At 34.4% G+C, this 15,130-nt stretch overlaps 1 protein-coding gene and 1 pseudogene across 1 annotated transcript; both read left to right on the forward strand.

The window, feature by feature from the left end:
- Nucleotides 1-1,519: 1,519 nt before the first annotated feature.
- On the forward strand, nt 1,520-3,600 carry LOC107717153 (major histocompatibility complex class I-related gene protein-like; annotated as a pseudogene).
- Nucleotides 3,601-7,371: 3,771 nt separating this feature from the next.
- LOC107717164 (major histocompatibility complex class I-related gene protein-like) lies at nt 7,372-11,219 on the forward strand. The gene is made up of 5 exons (XM_016523829.1): nt 7,372-7,477; nt 9,169-9,435; nt 9,542-9,820; nt 10,248-10,538; nt 11,146-11,219. Exons 1-5 carry the CDS (start codon nt 7,432-7,434, stop codon nt 11,178-11,180), a joined length of 918 nt encoding a protein of 305 aa, XP_016379315.1. The 5' UTR covers nt 7,372-7,431; the 3' UTR covers nt 11,181-11,219.
- Nucleotides 11,220-15,130: the final 3,911 nt, after the last annotated feature.

The raw sequence follows: 15,130 nt of genomic DNA on the forward strand, positions 1-15,130 counted from the left end.
CAGTTAAATTTTGTTGCATTTGTCTTTTACCCAGAAGGTGTGTAAACATCAAATCTGGACTGACGTGATGGTAAGTAAATGATGAGAGTTTTTATTTTGGGTTCACTGTTCCTTTAATTAATACAACACACCACTAGATGCATTTGATATCGTATTTATATATTTTAATAGGTTCATATAATTTTAATTGGGAGTGTGTGTATACGTTTGGTGCTGAGCATCATAGTAATTTGCTAGCATTGCTAGCAAACATTTCGGATGATTAAGGAAAGATATTAAAAATCAACACATAAATATAAACACAAGTACTTGAAATATACTATGGGTAATGTTACTTAACCAATCTGGTGCAGTTGTTGAACTTTTTGTGATGTAACTGACAAGAAACAGAGAAATATCAGACGCTGTTCTCTCAAGCTGCTGAATTGCTGGTTCCCTTGCCGTGGCTAATGCATGTTATAGTGCATAAAGTGGTTACAAAAATGATTGAATTTAGGTTACTGAATTAAGTGACGTCAACTTGTAACACTTTCCTCCCTAAACATGCGTATTGAAACTGAAGTTTATCTTCCCTCAGTAACCACTTCTTCCTGTCGATGTGCTGAAGACTACAGAGTTTTTGCAGTGCTCTTTGACGACTACACCTTTTTGAGAGTCAAATGCACAGATTTTTATGAAGCTCATAATGAAGTTCATTATTTTCTTCGTCTATGTACCTTTTGTTAGATTAATTTCATAACATCATTTAAAGGTTGAATTCTCTGTCAGCTAACCACCTAAATCCAAATGTAGGTTCTCATGAATACTGTTAAAAATATATATTTCTCTTTCAGCAAGGACTTCAGCTACTTCTGTGTTAAACTCAGTGTTGCTTTAGTTTTATTAATAACTGGAATAAGCTTTTATTTTAGTGCTTCAATGTAAACTTATTTCAGTTTATTGCCAAGGCAACATTTTTAATTTTCATTTAGTTCAAGTTTTCAACTAATATTTATATTATATTCATTATTAATTTTGTTTTATTACAGCTTTATTTTAATTAGCAGAATTCTTAAATAGTTTTTGTTATCAATAATGTCCCTGATATCTCAAATACAAAATTTATTTTTATCCACTTTTTGTTTATTTTATATGTAGTCCTTTATGAATAAAACTTTGAACATTTTAATGTAAATTTCCATGTTAACTGTCACCCGCCTTTTTAAAAAAAAAACATACATCCATAGATTCATGATCGCTTTGAAATACAGACCCAAGTTGGTCTTTTTAACAAATATTATAAGCACGTTAAAAAATTTAAGTGTAAAAAAGTTCTAGAAGTTTAAGTTTACTGTAAAGCAAATCTAGTGAACTAAATTTTATTTTATACAAATTTTTTACAAAACAATTTGGACACTAACATTGCTATAAAACCAAAGCTGTATGCCTAACCAAGACATGTTCCAAATTTGAAGTTGAAATCACAAAAATCAAGCCCAAACTGCAAATGTATTGAGTTGAAGTTAAAAGAAAAAACTGAATGACTCAAAACAATAACTTTACCACACTTTACACTGAAATAAATGAAGAGAAGATTACAGGAATCCCAAAGTTTTTTGCCGTGACTACTCTGGATGGACGACAGATTGATTATTATGACAGTGAGATAAAGAAGCTGATTCCCAGACAGGACTGGATGAAGGAGTTTGCATCTACAGACAGATTTAAAGAATACACTGAGATCAGAGAACGAGTACGGCAAATCTACAAAAACAACGTTACTTTTCTAATGCAGCAATTCAATCAGTCACATGGTGAGTTACAATACTTCATATTACAGTTTCAAATGTCAAAGAATTACCTTACAATGAGACAGGAGCAGATCTTATGGTATCTCCTTTTCTCTCTTCAGGTGTTCATGTGTATCAGAGGATGTATGGATGTGATTGGGATGATCAGACTAACATCTCACAAGGGTTTGATCAGCACGGTTATGATGGAGAGGATTATGTCACACTAGATGTGAAATACAGCATGTACACCACATCTGTATGGCAGGGAGTAAGCACAATGATAAAGTGGAACAGTGACTGAACAACTTGAATTACTCAAACAATACTACCAACATGAGTGTGTTGACTGGTTAAAACATTTCTTGACATTAAGGCAAGCGGATTTAGAGAGAAGAGGTAGCTTGTCTTCATGAACTTCCCTTTGTTCAACAAGTAGAGCATGTTTTATTCTAATGAATAAGTTATAGGTGTTTGTTTTTTTTAAATTGTAGCACTGGAAGGTTAAAACAAAATGTAGCTGCATTTATGTTTGTGTTGACCTTATGCATACATTCTAAGTATTTAATATTTTCCTCACATTCATCTCAATCTTTTGTTTTTTTTTTAGCTCCTGAAGTGTCTGTGTTACAGAGGAATTCCTCCTCTCCAGTGGTGTGTCATGTCACAGGTTTCTACCCAGCAGCAGTGACTATTACCTGGTTAAGAAATGAAGAGGAACATGATGAGGATGTGGATTTTGGAGAGCTACTGCCAAATGAAGATGGGACCTTCCAGAAGACTGTTACACTCCATGTTCCTCCAGACGAGGGGAAGAAGAACCTGTATTTTTGTGTGGTGGAGCACGAGTGAAACACCATCTGGAAGACTAAGGACGAGCTCTACGGTAAGTTGTTAATAGTGCGGTTCTGTCATACTGTACAATGAAAGTGACTAAGTTTGTCAAGCTTATAAAAAGAGAAGAAAACACCATAAGTATTATTTATCTATCAATATCACTTGTGCGCTATATTTGAAGTCTTCTGATAGATTTGTCTGAGAGACAGATGAACGTAAGTTATTCATTGCAGTATGCAAAGAGGTTTGTTCTCATGAATGTAAACACCTTCAGATAACTCACAAGATCGGACATTCACAGTATGATTGCTAATTAGGATCAGCCGTTTAATAACGTGTAATTTTTAGTATTGATTATTATTTATTTCATTGACTACTTGTTTCATCCGTACTGTTTCTGTATATTATTGTATGTTTTTTTCCTGATTATATATATATACACAGTATCTCACAGAAGTGAGTACACCCCTCACATTTTTGTAAATATTTTATTATATCTTTTCACGTGACAACATTGAAGAAATTACACTCTGCTACAATGTAAAGTAGTGAGTGTACAGCTTGTATAACAGTGTAAATTTGCTGTCCCCTCAAAATAACTCAACACACAGCCATTAATGTCTAAACCACTGGCCACAAAAGTGAGTACACCCCTAAATGAAAATGTCCAAATTGGGCCCAATTAGCCCTTCTCTTACACTGTTATACAAGCTGTACTCTCACTACTTTACATTGTAGCAAAGTGTAATTTCTTCAGTGTTGTCACATGAAAAGATATAATAAAATATTTACAAAAATGTGAGGGGTGTACTCACTTCTGTGAGATACTGCATTTTTAATATTTTTGAATGACTTCCAGATGTATACTTCAAAATACTTGTGTCTGTGGTGGGAGTTTCCCTATTCCTGGTTATTTGACTTGCAGTCCGAATGATGCTAAGTATGTTTACCTGTATTTATTCTGATCTTTCTCTGAACTGCTCTTTTAGAATGATGGGAATGTTAGCAGTGATTACACAAGCATTCAGGGGTCTAGATTTGCAGATATTTTACTGTGTATGAGTTAAAGTTTCCAAATCTACATTTACAAAAACGGTCAAAGCCAAATGTTTGTTTTAGGCAACATTTTAGAGAAAGAGATTGTTTGGAGAATTTGCTGGGGTTTTTTTTTTTTTTTTTTTTTTACAATTCCAAAAATTCAGGATTTGGAATGTTCACATGCTGTTTCAGTGTTTATGGTGTAATTAAAAATATCTTCAGCTCTGCAAAGCAATGTCATCAATCTTAATTGAAGTATGAGCTGGCAGCCTGTTAGAATGAAAAGCAGACCTAAATCTTTGAAGAGTTTCCTCCGTTCATCTGTACAGATCCCAGACTTCAGTCCAATTGTGAATCTTCAGGACCAAAACATGTTTAGTGTTGAATAATATCCACGAGGACGTCATAAACCTGCATCAGTGGCAGTTTTTGCTCACTTGGTGCCTTGGACAAGATGCGACACTGAAGGAATAAGAAAAAGCACTTTCTAACATATAGTATGTGTGATGTTGGGTCTGTCTAAACACACTGGATGTGAAGGTGCGAATGCAAACCAGCTAAAGAACATCCAGATACATGAAACTCATGTTAATAGCAGCTGTAATGGGCGCCTTAAATGTGTTACTGGGTGTGATCTTGTCTTTCCATTTGTAAATATTTCAAAAGAAAATGTCCTGTAAACAGTGCTGGCTAGATTACTTACAAATTGTAGTCCGTCACTGATTACAAGTTAAACTGGTTTGACTGACAAAAAGTTTGTGACTCCCTGCATCACATGAACGCAAAATTTAAACAGAGAAAAAAAAATTAGGGAGAACCTATAAATTATTAATAATTTATTGCCATTGTGTGAAGAATTTGTAATCATGCAATCCAAGGTAACTGTAATCTGATTATGAGCATTTCAATCTAATTGTGTAATCCAGATTTTTTTTTTTCAAACTGTAATGTTAATTGATTTCTAGTAGTTTTATTTTTATTTTTTTTTGTAAGTTTCAATTGTAAAACACACATGCAGTTTCAATAAAACTGTTGTATGTAAACAATATAAAGCTGAAAAAAATATTAAACATTAATTTAGCAACATCAGCTAAATTAAAAAACGTAAATGAATTGTTTTGTAAGGTGAAATTGTTGATGAATTGTTTTTGTTTTTTCTTTTGACAGATGCTTTGATATCCACATTAATAAATAAAGTATATCTCGAGTTCCCAGAATGCACAAATGTATTACACAGATTATTGTTTGTGATTTTATTCTAATACTACTATATGCTAGTATAATTTCTTGTTGATGCTGTCAGGTAACTTTTGTTTCATTTGTCTTTTACCCAGAAGGTGTTTAAACATAAAATCTGGACTGACATGATGGTAAGTAAATTATGAGAGTTTTTATTTTGGGTGCACTGTTCCTTTAATTAATATTTTTATTTTTTTTTGTAAGTTTCAATTGTAAAACACACATGCAGTTTCAATAAAACTGTTGTATGTAAATAATATAAAGCTGAAAAAAATATTAAACATTAATTTAGCAACATCAGCTAAATTAAGAAACGTAAATGAATTGTTTTGTAAGGTGAAATTGTTGATGAATTGTTTGTTTGTTTTTTCTTTTGACAGATGCTTTGATGTCCACATTAATAAATAAAGTATATCTCGAGTTCCCAGAATGCACAAATGTATTACACAGATTATTGTTTGTGATTTTATTCTAATACTACTATATGCTACTATAATTTCTTGTTGATGCTGTCCGGTAAATTTTGTTGCATTTGTCTTTTACCTAGAAGGTGTTTAAACATAAAATCTGGACTGACATGATGGTAAGTAAATTATGAGAGTTTTTATTTTGGGTGCACTGTTCCTTTAATTAATACAACACACCACTAGATGCATTTGATATCATTTAGATGTTTATATAGGTCCATAATTTTAATTGGGAGGGTATATATAAATATAGTGCATAGATGATTTCTTCTCTTCCAGGTCAGTCTTGAATGGCGGGAGACATCATTGAATAAAGTTGTTATTTTTGTTTTCTTTGCGCCCAAAAGTATTCTCGTAGCTTCGTAAAATTATGGTTGAACCACTGATGTCACACAGACTATTTTAACAATGTCCTATGTTTCTGGGCCTTGAACTAGTAATTAAGTTGCTGTCTATGGAGGGTCAGAAAGCTCTGGGATTTCATCAAAAATATCTTAATTTGTGTTCTGAAGATGAACAAAGATCTTACAGATCTTGCACATAATATTACTCATTCCCACAGGCAGAGGCGCCCTATGTGATTTCTTTACCAAGGGTCAGCTACTAAGCTATTGCGCAACAAAATTGCCCCATAGCACCATCTAGAGTTGTACACTACATTGTAAGTATCTTTCTAACAATATAAATATAAATCAACACCTATATATATATATATAAATAGTAAAAACACAAATACAGGTGTTCTGTGAGGAAACATTTAGGTGGTATTTAAAAAAAATCTACTAAATCTACTACTAAAAGTCTACTAATGCTCTAATGACTGGTAGTTAACATGTAGTTGCTAAGTTACTTATAGTTAGTAGAACGTCTAAAGCAGGGGCGGTTCTGGGGGGGGGGCAGTGCCCCCGTGTCGTCAAGCTTGGGCCCCGCTCTGGCCCCCCTAAATTTGGAATCGTATCACACAAAACAATTTTGGGTGCAATGTGCAGTTTGTCCTGTGGGTGGCAGTAATGGAAAAAAGTAAGACATCACGAGCTGCGTTTTTTACAACGCTGCGCGTTAAAATCAATCACACACGATTCTGTTGAGCTTATAAATGCAGCGGCCAATCAGAGGCGTTCAGATGAGTAATCGCCGAAACGCAGGTGTTTTGTACAATGTATTCTGAATTCTTAATTCTGCTCTCTGGCGAATTTTCTCATCATAAACAACAAACAAGTGCAGATGAGCGTACGAATGTAAGTAAGATATTCATTTCAGAGTGTAAACCGCTTCAGTGATTATAACGGGAGTTTATGAGAGTGCTTGAACTCTGGCTAGACTGAAGTCAGTGATATTGTTTTTGATAATGTAAATGTTCTTTGCTCTCTTTCTGTACCATGAAAGTGTTATAATTTGTAACTTACAATGTTTTTATTAAATTCACATTAAATACAAAGTCAATCGTATCAAAAATATTTTACGGCATGACACCCATATCTGATACTTACGTAAAAGAGGGTGTTTTGCATAGTTAATAGATTACACTATTATGCTACTTTGCCCATCGCCCATTATAGATCAACTAATATAATCTATAAAGGAGCAAAATGCATGTACTTACACATATTTGAGAATCGAGATATTTCATGATATAGTTAACACGTTTGGGAATATTTTGAATAAAAAGGAAAAAATAAATAAAACATAAGCCTATATCAGTTATACAGTGCTATTGTGGCTGCTGTGTGTCACATAACAAGCATGACGCCACTGACACTACAATACAAAACTATTTGTCAGATAAATGAAACATGATGAAACATTCATTTGAGTTTAAATTGTTATAGCTTACTTCTAGAGATTGCAGTGACCCCCCGCCCAGTTACTGTGGTCTAGAAAAGTGGACCACTGAAATAGTGTCACTGAATGAAGCAACGTCAACTTGTGAGTCAAAGAAACACACATCCGTATTGAAACTGTTTATCTAGAGCAGCATCTTCCCTCAGTAACCACATCATTTTCATTGTGCTGAGGACTACACGGTTTTTGCAGCGCTCTTTGACGACTACACTTCTTTCAGAGTGAAATTTTCATCCATAATGAAGTTCATCTTTTTCTTAATCTATTCACCTTTTGTTTACTCAGGTGAGATTCATTTCATGATATCATCTAAAGGATGAATTCTCTGTCTGCTAACCAACTTAATCCAAATTTGGTCTTAAGGTTTTAAGAAAAAAATGAATCTTAAACTTCTAATTTAGTTTTATTTTTGAATAAGTAAACTTGTGTCTTGCCATGACTATAGCCATAGAAGCTGACATGGCTTTAAAAAAAAAAGAAAAAAGATTTCTGTCAGCAATGCCTTCAGCTACATCCGTGTGTTGAACTCAGTGTTGATTTAGTTTAATTCATATTTTGAATTAGTTTTATTTTTATATTTTTAGTTTTCATGTAAATTTGTTTACTTTTTAGCAATTTAATTTGATTCTTATTCATATTTTTATATAAATATAAATTCTTATTCTTATGTTTTTTTCAATTCAATTCAATTTTATTTGTATAGTGCTATTCACGATACAAATCGTTGCAAAGCAACTTTACAGCAAATTAAGTTTCTACAATATTTAGTTATATGTAGGTTTAATTGATTTATATTTCAGTTTTAGTTAGTTCCATTAAATAATTTTAGTGCTTCAACTTAAACTTACTTCAGTTTATTGCCAAGGCTAATTTTCATTTAGTTTTCAAGTAATGATTATATTTGATTTATTATTCATTTTATTTTACTTTAGCTTTATTTGAAAACGGAAATGTTGTTAATAGTTTTAGTTTTAGTTATCATTAATATCCCTGGTTGACCTGACAGAAAATCATGAGGTGTTTTTAATCTGATATAAAATTTCCTCAAACATGTCTTAAGATCTGGTGCCCTTTCAGAGATTATTCTAAATAATGCCCTATTATTGACTGAATTTATCTCTATTAAACTCTGAATGAATGCAATACTTGTGTTTGTTTATTTGTTTATTATTAATAATTTTATTTTCCCCCTTTATTTTTATTTTTTTAATCTATATTAATGACTAAAGTTATGCACACTTTAATGTAAATTTACCTGTTAATTGTCATCTGCCTTTTTTGAGCATAGATCTGAATTTACATGGTTGTAATTCATGAATGCTTTGGATTACAGACCTAGAGGTTGGTCTTTTAAGAAAAGAATAAAAATTAAAGTGTTAAAAAGTTCTAGCTGAAGTTTACTCAAAAGCAAATGTACTGATCTAAACCTATTTATTTTATACAAAATATGTTTTACAAAACAATTTGGACTCCAAAATTGCAATAAAATCCAAGCAGTATGTCCAACCAAGTCATGCTCCAAATTTGAAGTTGATATCACAAAAATTGAGCCTGCAAAAATGTTTTAAAGTAACTTTTCCATGGGAATGCAATATCAAAATTGACATTTTTTAATTTTAGTCAGTGTGTATGTTTGGGCATAAAAAAGATCTGCAAGTACAACACGACGTAGCTGGGCGCCACAGACAGACGCCGAACGGCGCCGCCGCTGTGCCTACACAATGCATAAAGTATTTGAATTTTAAAGACGTGGCGCGACGCTGCGCTTCTTAGTACACCCCCAAAACAAAATCAAGACTTTGTAAAAGAGCATAATAGGACCCCTTTAAAACCTTTTCAGTGATGCCTAGCTTATAACAAACTGCAAAAGTATTGATTTGAAGCTAAAAGAAAAAAAAATACTAAATGACTCGAACAGTAATTTTATGACACTGTGTGGTGTGTAATTGTGTTTTGGCGTCTTGTTGTTTGTTCAGAGTCGCACACCTTCACCACACTTTACACTGAAATAAATGGACAGACGATTGCAGGAATCCCAGAGTTTTCTTCTGTAACTACTCTGGATGGACGACAGATTGATTTTTATGACAGTGAGATAAAGAAGCTGATTCCCAGACAGGACTGGATGAAGGAGTTTGCATCTGGAGACAGATTTAAAGAATACACTGAGATCAGAGAACAAGTACAGCAGATCTACAAAATCAACATTCATTTTTTAATGCAGCAATTCAATCACTCGCATGGTGAGTTACAATACTTTATGCTACAGTTTTATATGTCAAAGAATGACCTTATACAATAAAAAAAAAAAATATATATATATATATGGTTCTCGCTTTCTCTCTTCAGGTGTTCATACGTATCAGAGGATGTATGGATGTGATTGGGATGATCAGACTGGAGCTTCAGAAGGGTTTGATCAGTACGGTTATGATGGAGAGGATTATGTCGCGCTAGACGTGAAGGAGCTCAGATACATCACACCTGTACCACAGGGATTCATAACAACGGTCAAGTGGAATAATGACAGAGCACAGCTTGAATTTCTACGACAGTACTACCAACATGAGTGTGTTGACAGGTTAAAACAGTTCTTGACGTTAAGAAAAGTGGATTTAGAGAGAAGAGGTAGCTTGCCTTCGTGAACTTCACTTTGTTTATCAAGCAGATATTTTATTATTATTATTATTATATTGAATGATTAATTGGCATTTGTCTTTTCTCATGGTTTGCTTCATTAACCCACTGGTGCTCTTCGCTTATATTTAACCTGAAATACTGCATTAATTGAAAAATAATGAAAACATTAGAAACAAATATTTTCAGTTGGAAAAATGGATCACGATTACTGCATAAATATTAATAAGTAAGACAATTCTATCAGATAGATTTAGGTGTGACTTTTGACCCCGAAACCACAAATGTGACTCCTAAATGAGGAGCACTGAAAATAAAAGCTGCGTTTATGTTTGAGTTGATCTTATCATTAATTTGAAGTATTAAATATTTTCCTCACATTTATACTGTATCTCTCTTTTTCTTTTTTTTTTTTTAGCTCCTGAAGTGTCTCTGTTACAGAAAGATTTCTCGTCTCCAGTGGAGTGTCATGTCACAGGTTTCTACCCAGCAGCAGTGACTATCACCTGGTTAAGAAATGAAGAGGAGCACTATGAGGATGTGGATTTTGGAGATTTGCTACCAAATATGGATGGGACCTTCCAGAAGACTGTTACCCTCACTGTTTTTCCAGATGAGTGGAGGAACAACCAGTATGTTTGTGTGGTGGAGCACGAGGGAAACACCATCCAGAAGATTCTGAGAGAGGACGAGATCAAGAGTAACAACAGTAAGTTCTTAATAGTGTGGTATAGTGTTTTTATAGTTGTTATTTTATTCAGAATTTTCACGTCACATCACACAGGAACGTGCCCAAAACGTGCATTTATTTTAACATAGTTTTTTTTTTTTTTTCTTCTTTTGATGCACGACTTAAAACATTATTTATATACTATTATAGTTTGTATTAGTATCTGAAATTCTTTAGTTTGTGTATGTCACATCACACAGGAACGTGTGCCCAAAACGTGCATTTATTTTAACATAGTTTTTTTTTTTTTTTCTTCTTTTGATGCACGACTTAAAACATTATTTATATACTATTATAGTTTGTATTAGTATCTGAAATTCTTTAGTTTGTGTATTTTCATATTTATTTTTAATTTTTATTTACATTTTTAGTCATTTTTTTTTTTGGTTTTGTGTTTGTTATTTTTAAATATTACTATTAGGTTTAATTTATTATTTGTTTAGTATTTTTTTAGCTTTAACAGTTATTCTGGGTGCCAAGACAAAATTTTTAATTTTCATTTAGTATGTTTTTTATATAATATTTATAGTTTTTTGATTTCAGCTTTATGTCAGTTAATTAACGCGATAATAACCCTTTTTTTAAGGACCTGCAAAAGCATCCATGCGCTTCTGTGTGTGATGGGAGCATTCATATTTGTACTGTAGTCCCTATAAAGCAAGTAAGTATACTGTATGTTTACATGTCTTTTTCCGATCTTTCTCTGAACTGATCTTATTTCACATTCGATTGGCTTCAACTGTAGGATGTTGGGAATAAATGTGGGAAAGCAAAGTGAGGAACACAAAATATATTTGACCGAATGCTGGAGTGTAATGCAAAACTCACAAAGCTTTTGTGAGAGACCCCAAAAGCATTGGAATGAATTTTTTCCTCTCTTTTGTATTTCTTCTATCACCATGTCCCTTCGGGGGCTCTGTAGGAAACCTTTCCAAACGTGTTCCCCCACAAAAGTGTCTCAGGCCAATGCTTTACTAATGTTGAAAAGCACTGTTATGGCTGGAAATGATTCAGAATTATTCAAATACGTTAAAATGCAAAGCCTCATCTTCAGTTCTGGGAGATGACAAACTTTTGAATGCTAGTGTAAACTGAAGACTCCAAAATGTCTTCAGACATCAAGAAATTAGACATATTGTTAATAAATGATCTCTACATGATGTTTAAAATTTTTATTGCTCAGCCAATCATTAGATGTGTAATTCAGTTTTCAGTAGCTGTATTCACATGGATCACAATAGTCCACTCTTATTCAGACTACTCCTAATAATCAAAATCTCATGTAACCACGTCATTTGGAATAAATTGCCCAAATCTGGTAGAAATTTCATTTGGCTACAAACGTTTTTTTTTTCTCTTTTTTTTTCAAAATGTGGTAAAGGGGTCATATGACGCGATTTCAATTTTTCCTTTCTCTTTGGAGTGTTACAATAAGTTTCAAAAGTTTAAGATGTTTAAAACCTTAAGTGAAAAAATTGTTTCAGAATTTGCTGTTTATACAATTCTCATTTAATCTTTTACCTTGCAGTCTATCAAAATGAAAAGCAGGCCTAAACATACAAACATTTCTTTCAGACTTTCTTCCAGTCGTCTGCAAAGACCCTGTATATCAGTCCAAACATGAATCTTCAGGATATGGGGCAACAGATGATTTCCAGCATGCTTGTGTGACCAAAACATGTTTCAGTGGTGAATAATACCCAGGGACGTCATGGACTTTTTTTTTTTTTTAGAAAGGGTGATCAGGGACAAATTCGCATTTGTAAATATTAATCTACTCCACAGCCAATCACGGGCCCCCTCCTTGCTCGGGCCCCGGGGCTTCAGCCCCGCCTAGCCCAATGGTTAAAACGGCCCTGGTCACAGAATGTAGTTTTAAGAGTTTTTTTTTTTTATTAGAAAGTAGATGTTTAGACTTTATATATGCGATAAATATGTAATAAAGATAACATCTATTAGAAAATATGCTTCTGTGTTTTCGGAGATGAGAGCTGCAGGACGTCAGCGGCAGTTCAGCGTTCATAAACCCGCCCGAGAGCACCTCACCTCGGCCAGATCTTCTGGAATTTACCGCTGGCTCTGATGTCTCTATAGTGGTTAAACATGAAATATAATTCATATTGGGTAAATCTCGCGGGTAGTCTTTGAAATAACCGACTGTGAAGCTCCTCGAACCGCAGGATTGTTTGCAGGCCGCTGGATGAGAGAAACTGAAGATGTAATTTGGGCTTGGAAATCTTCAGCGAGTCTCGGATGGAGCCCGCGGCGAGCAGCGGGGAGCGGGAGTGTGTTTTCCCGCCGGCGCGCTCATCTTCACTACCTCTCGTCGAGCTAATGGCCGCTGGAATCATGCTGCAAGCGCTCAGGCCCCTGAGAATGAGAATAAACCTGCTGGGAGGAGAGAGAGAGGGGGACCCTCGCTGTTTCAAACTAGAGGGCAGAGGAGGTGAGACAAAACACATGGCGAAACAGTGTTTATACTCCTCCTGAAGCTCCAGGGCGCCTCACGTGTCGAGTGTCGCTTCATTTTCATTACCAAGAACAATATTTCAGCGGCGGCCACACCGGCCCCATGGGGCGGGAAATTACACGATTTAGGGTTTTATCATCTGAAACACAAGAGTTGCATTTTCTGAGAGACACTGAAGGGATGGAGAGAGACCTATAAAAGAGAATACAAATCTGTTATATACTTTACAACAGATGTAAAAGAAAAAACAAACAAACGAGTTAGGAGCCTACGCCGAGGTAAGGTGAGTAATTGGGGAGTTCCAAAGCTAAATAAATAAACACACGCAATACTAGTGTCAAGCAACAAACAAAGTAAAACGACCGATAAAAGTTATAAATGCAACTACTGGTGTGGTGTATTATTTAAAGAAACAGTGCACCTAAAATGAAAACTCATCATTTGCGCACCGTCACATCGGTCCGGATTTGATGTTTAAAAGGCTTCTGGGTAAAAGATGCAACAGAATTTCACTAATTAACAATTAAACTATAAATGTTTTATTAATACCACTGTAAATGCATGATTTTATCATCTGAAACACAAGAGTTGCATTTTCTGAGAGACACTGAAGGGATGGAGAGAGGACTATAAAAGAGTATACAAATCTGTTATATACTTTACAACAGATGTAAAAGAAAAAACAAACGAGTTAGGAGCCTACGCCAAGGTAAGGTGAGTAATTGGGGAGTTCCAAAGCTAAATAAATAAACACACGCAATACTAGTGTCAAGCAACAAACAAAGTAAAACGACCGATAAAAGTTATAAATGCAACTACTGGTGTGGTGTATTATTTAAAGAAACAGTGCACCTAAAATGAAAACTCATCATTTGCGCACCGTCACATCGGTCCGGATTTGATGTTTAAAAGGCTTCTGGGTAAAAGATGCAACAGAATTTCACTAATTAACAATTAAACTATAAATGTTTTATTAATACCACTGTAAATGCATGAACAAACCTCACGACTGGTAATTTAAGTATAAACCCATAAACGTTAATCTGCACAATGCATTCATGTTGTGCTGCATTCTGGATTTTTTTTTTTTAAATCACAGGATACAAAGACAAAAAAATAAATAAAAAGTGTAAATTGTGAGATATGGGAAAAGGTAAACACATACATTACAGTACACACATTATTTACACACAAATGTAGCTGATGTTGCAGGTACCATTATTAAATTACTATTGAAACTTGCTTTATTTTTTCAGCTTTATATTGTTTCTTACAACTGTTTTAATGAAACAAAAACAATGAAAACTGCAAGAACTGCATTGAAACTAATCATTCTTTTTAAACAGATTATTTTTAGTGAACTAGATGAATCAGACTGAAGCATGTGAAACTGTTCGAGCAGCACAGATCTACAAGTTACTCAATCAAAACTTACTTTCAAATGCCTGACAGTCACTCAGACTCAAAAAGAGTCAATATACTGGTGTATCTGATCTTATGATTGATTAATCATTCAGGCCTGACGGAGAGTAAATTGCTCATTTTTGGGCGAACTTTCCCTTTAACAACTTACTGATGTTACTCTTGATCTCGTCCTCCTCAGTCTTCCAGATGGTGTTTCCCTGGTGCTCCACCACACAAACATAAGTTGTTCAGCAGTTGTTCTGGTGTTAAAAGTGCTTGCTAGGGTGTTACTAGGTGGTTTCTAAGGTTTTGCCTTGTGGTTTATAGGGTTTTAAGGGTGGCTACATACATAGGTGGTTGCTAGGGCCTTCTGTATTGTTAGGTGTTGCTATGCAGTGTTATCATGGTTGTTAGGGTGGTTTCTAGGATGTTGCTATGTAAAAGCTACATTGTGACTAGGGTGCTTAGTTGTCAGGACATTTGCTATGCAGTTGCTAGGGTGTTAAAAGTGGTTGCTAGGGCATTGGCAGGGCTGTTCTGTTATGTTTGTAAGGGTTCTATTTGCTATGCAGTTGCTAGGGTGTTGGGGTGGTTGCAAAGTATTACTACTGTATGTGGTTTCTAAGGTGTTCTGGGCTGTTGTTAAGTAATTGTTATTAGTAGGGTGTTATGGGAACTTACTAGACATTTCTTTGCA

This window comes from Sinocyclocheilus rhinocerous, unplaced genomic scaffold, assembly GCF_001515625.1.
Source record: "Sinocyclocheilus rhinocerous isolate Xijiao unplaced genomic scaffold, SAMN03320098_v1.1 scaffold1351, whole genome shotgun sequence".
Classification (NCBI taxonomy): domain Eukaryota; kingdom Metazoa; phylum Chordata; class Actinopteri; order Cypriniformes; family Cyprinidae; genus Sinocyclocheilus; species Sinocyclocheilus rhinocerous.

Coding starts and splice junctions, on each gene's coding strand:
- LOC107717164 (XM_016523829.1), top strand. CDS start 7,432: ATGAAGTTCATCTTTTTCTTAATCTATTCACCTTTTGTTTACTCAG. Junction 9,436..9,541: donor GCAATTCAATCACTCGCATG/GTGAGTTACAAT, acceptor TTCTCTCTTCAG/GTGTTCATACGTATCAGAGG. Junction 10,539..11,145: donor CGAGATCAAGAGTAACAACA/GTAAGTTCTTAA, acceptor CCTTTTTTTAAG/GACCTGCAAAAGCATCCATG.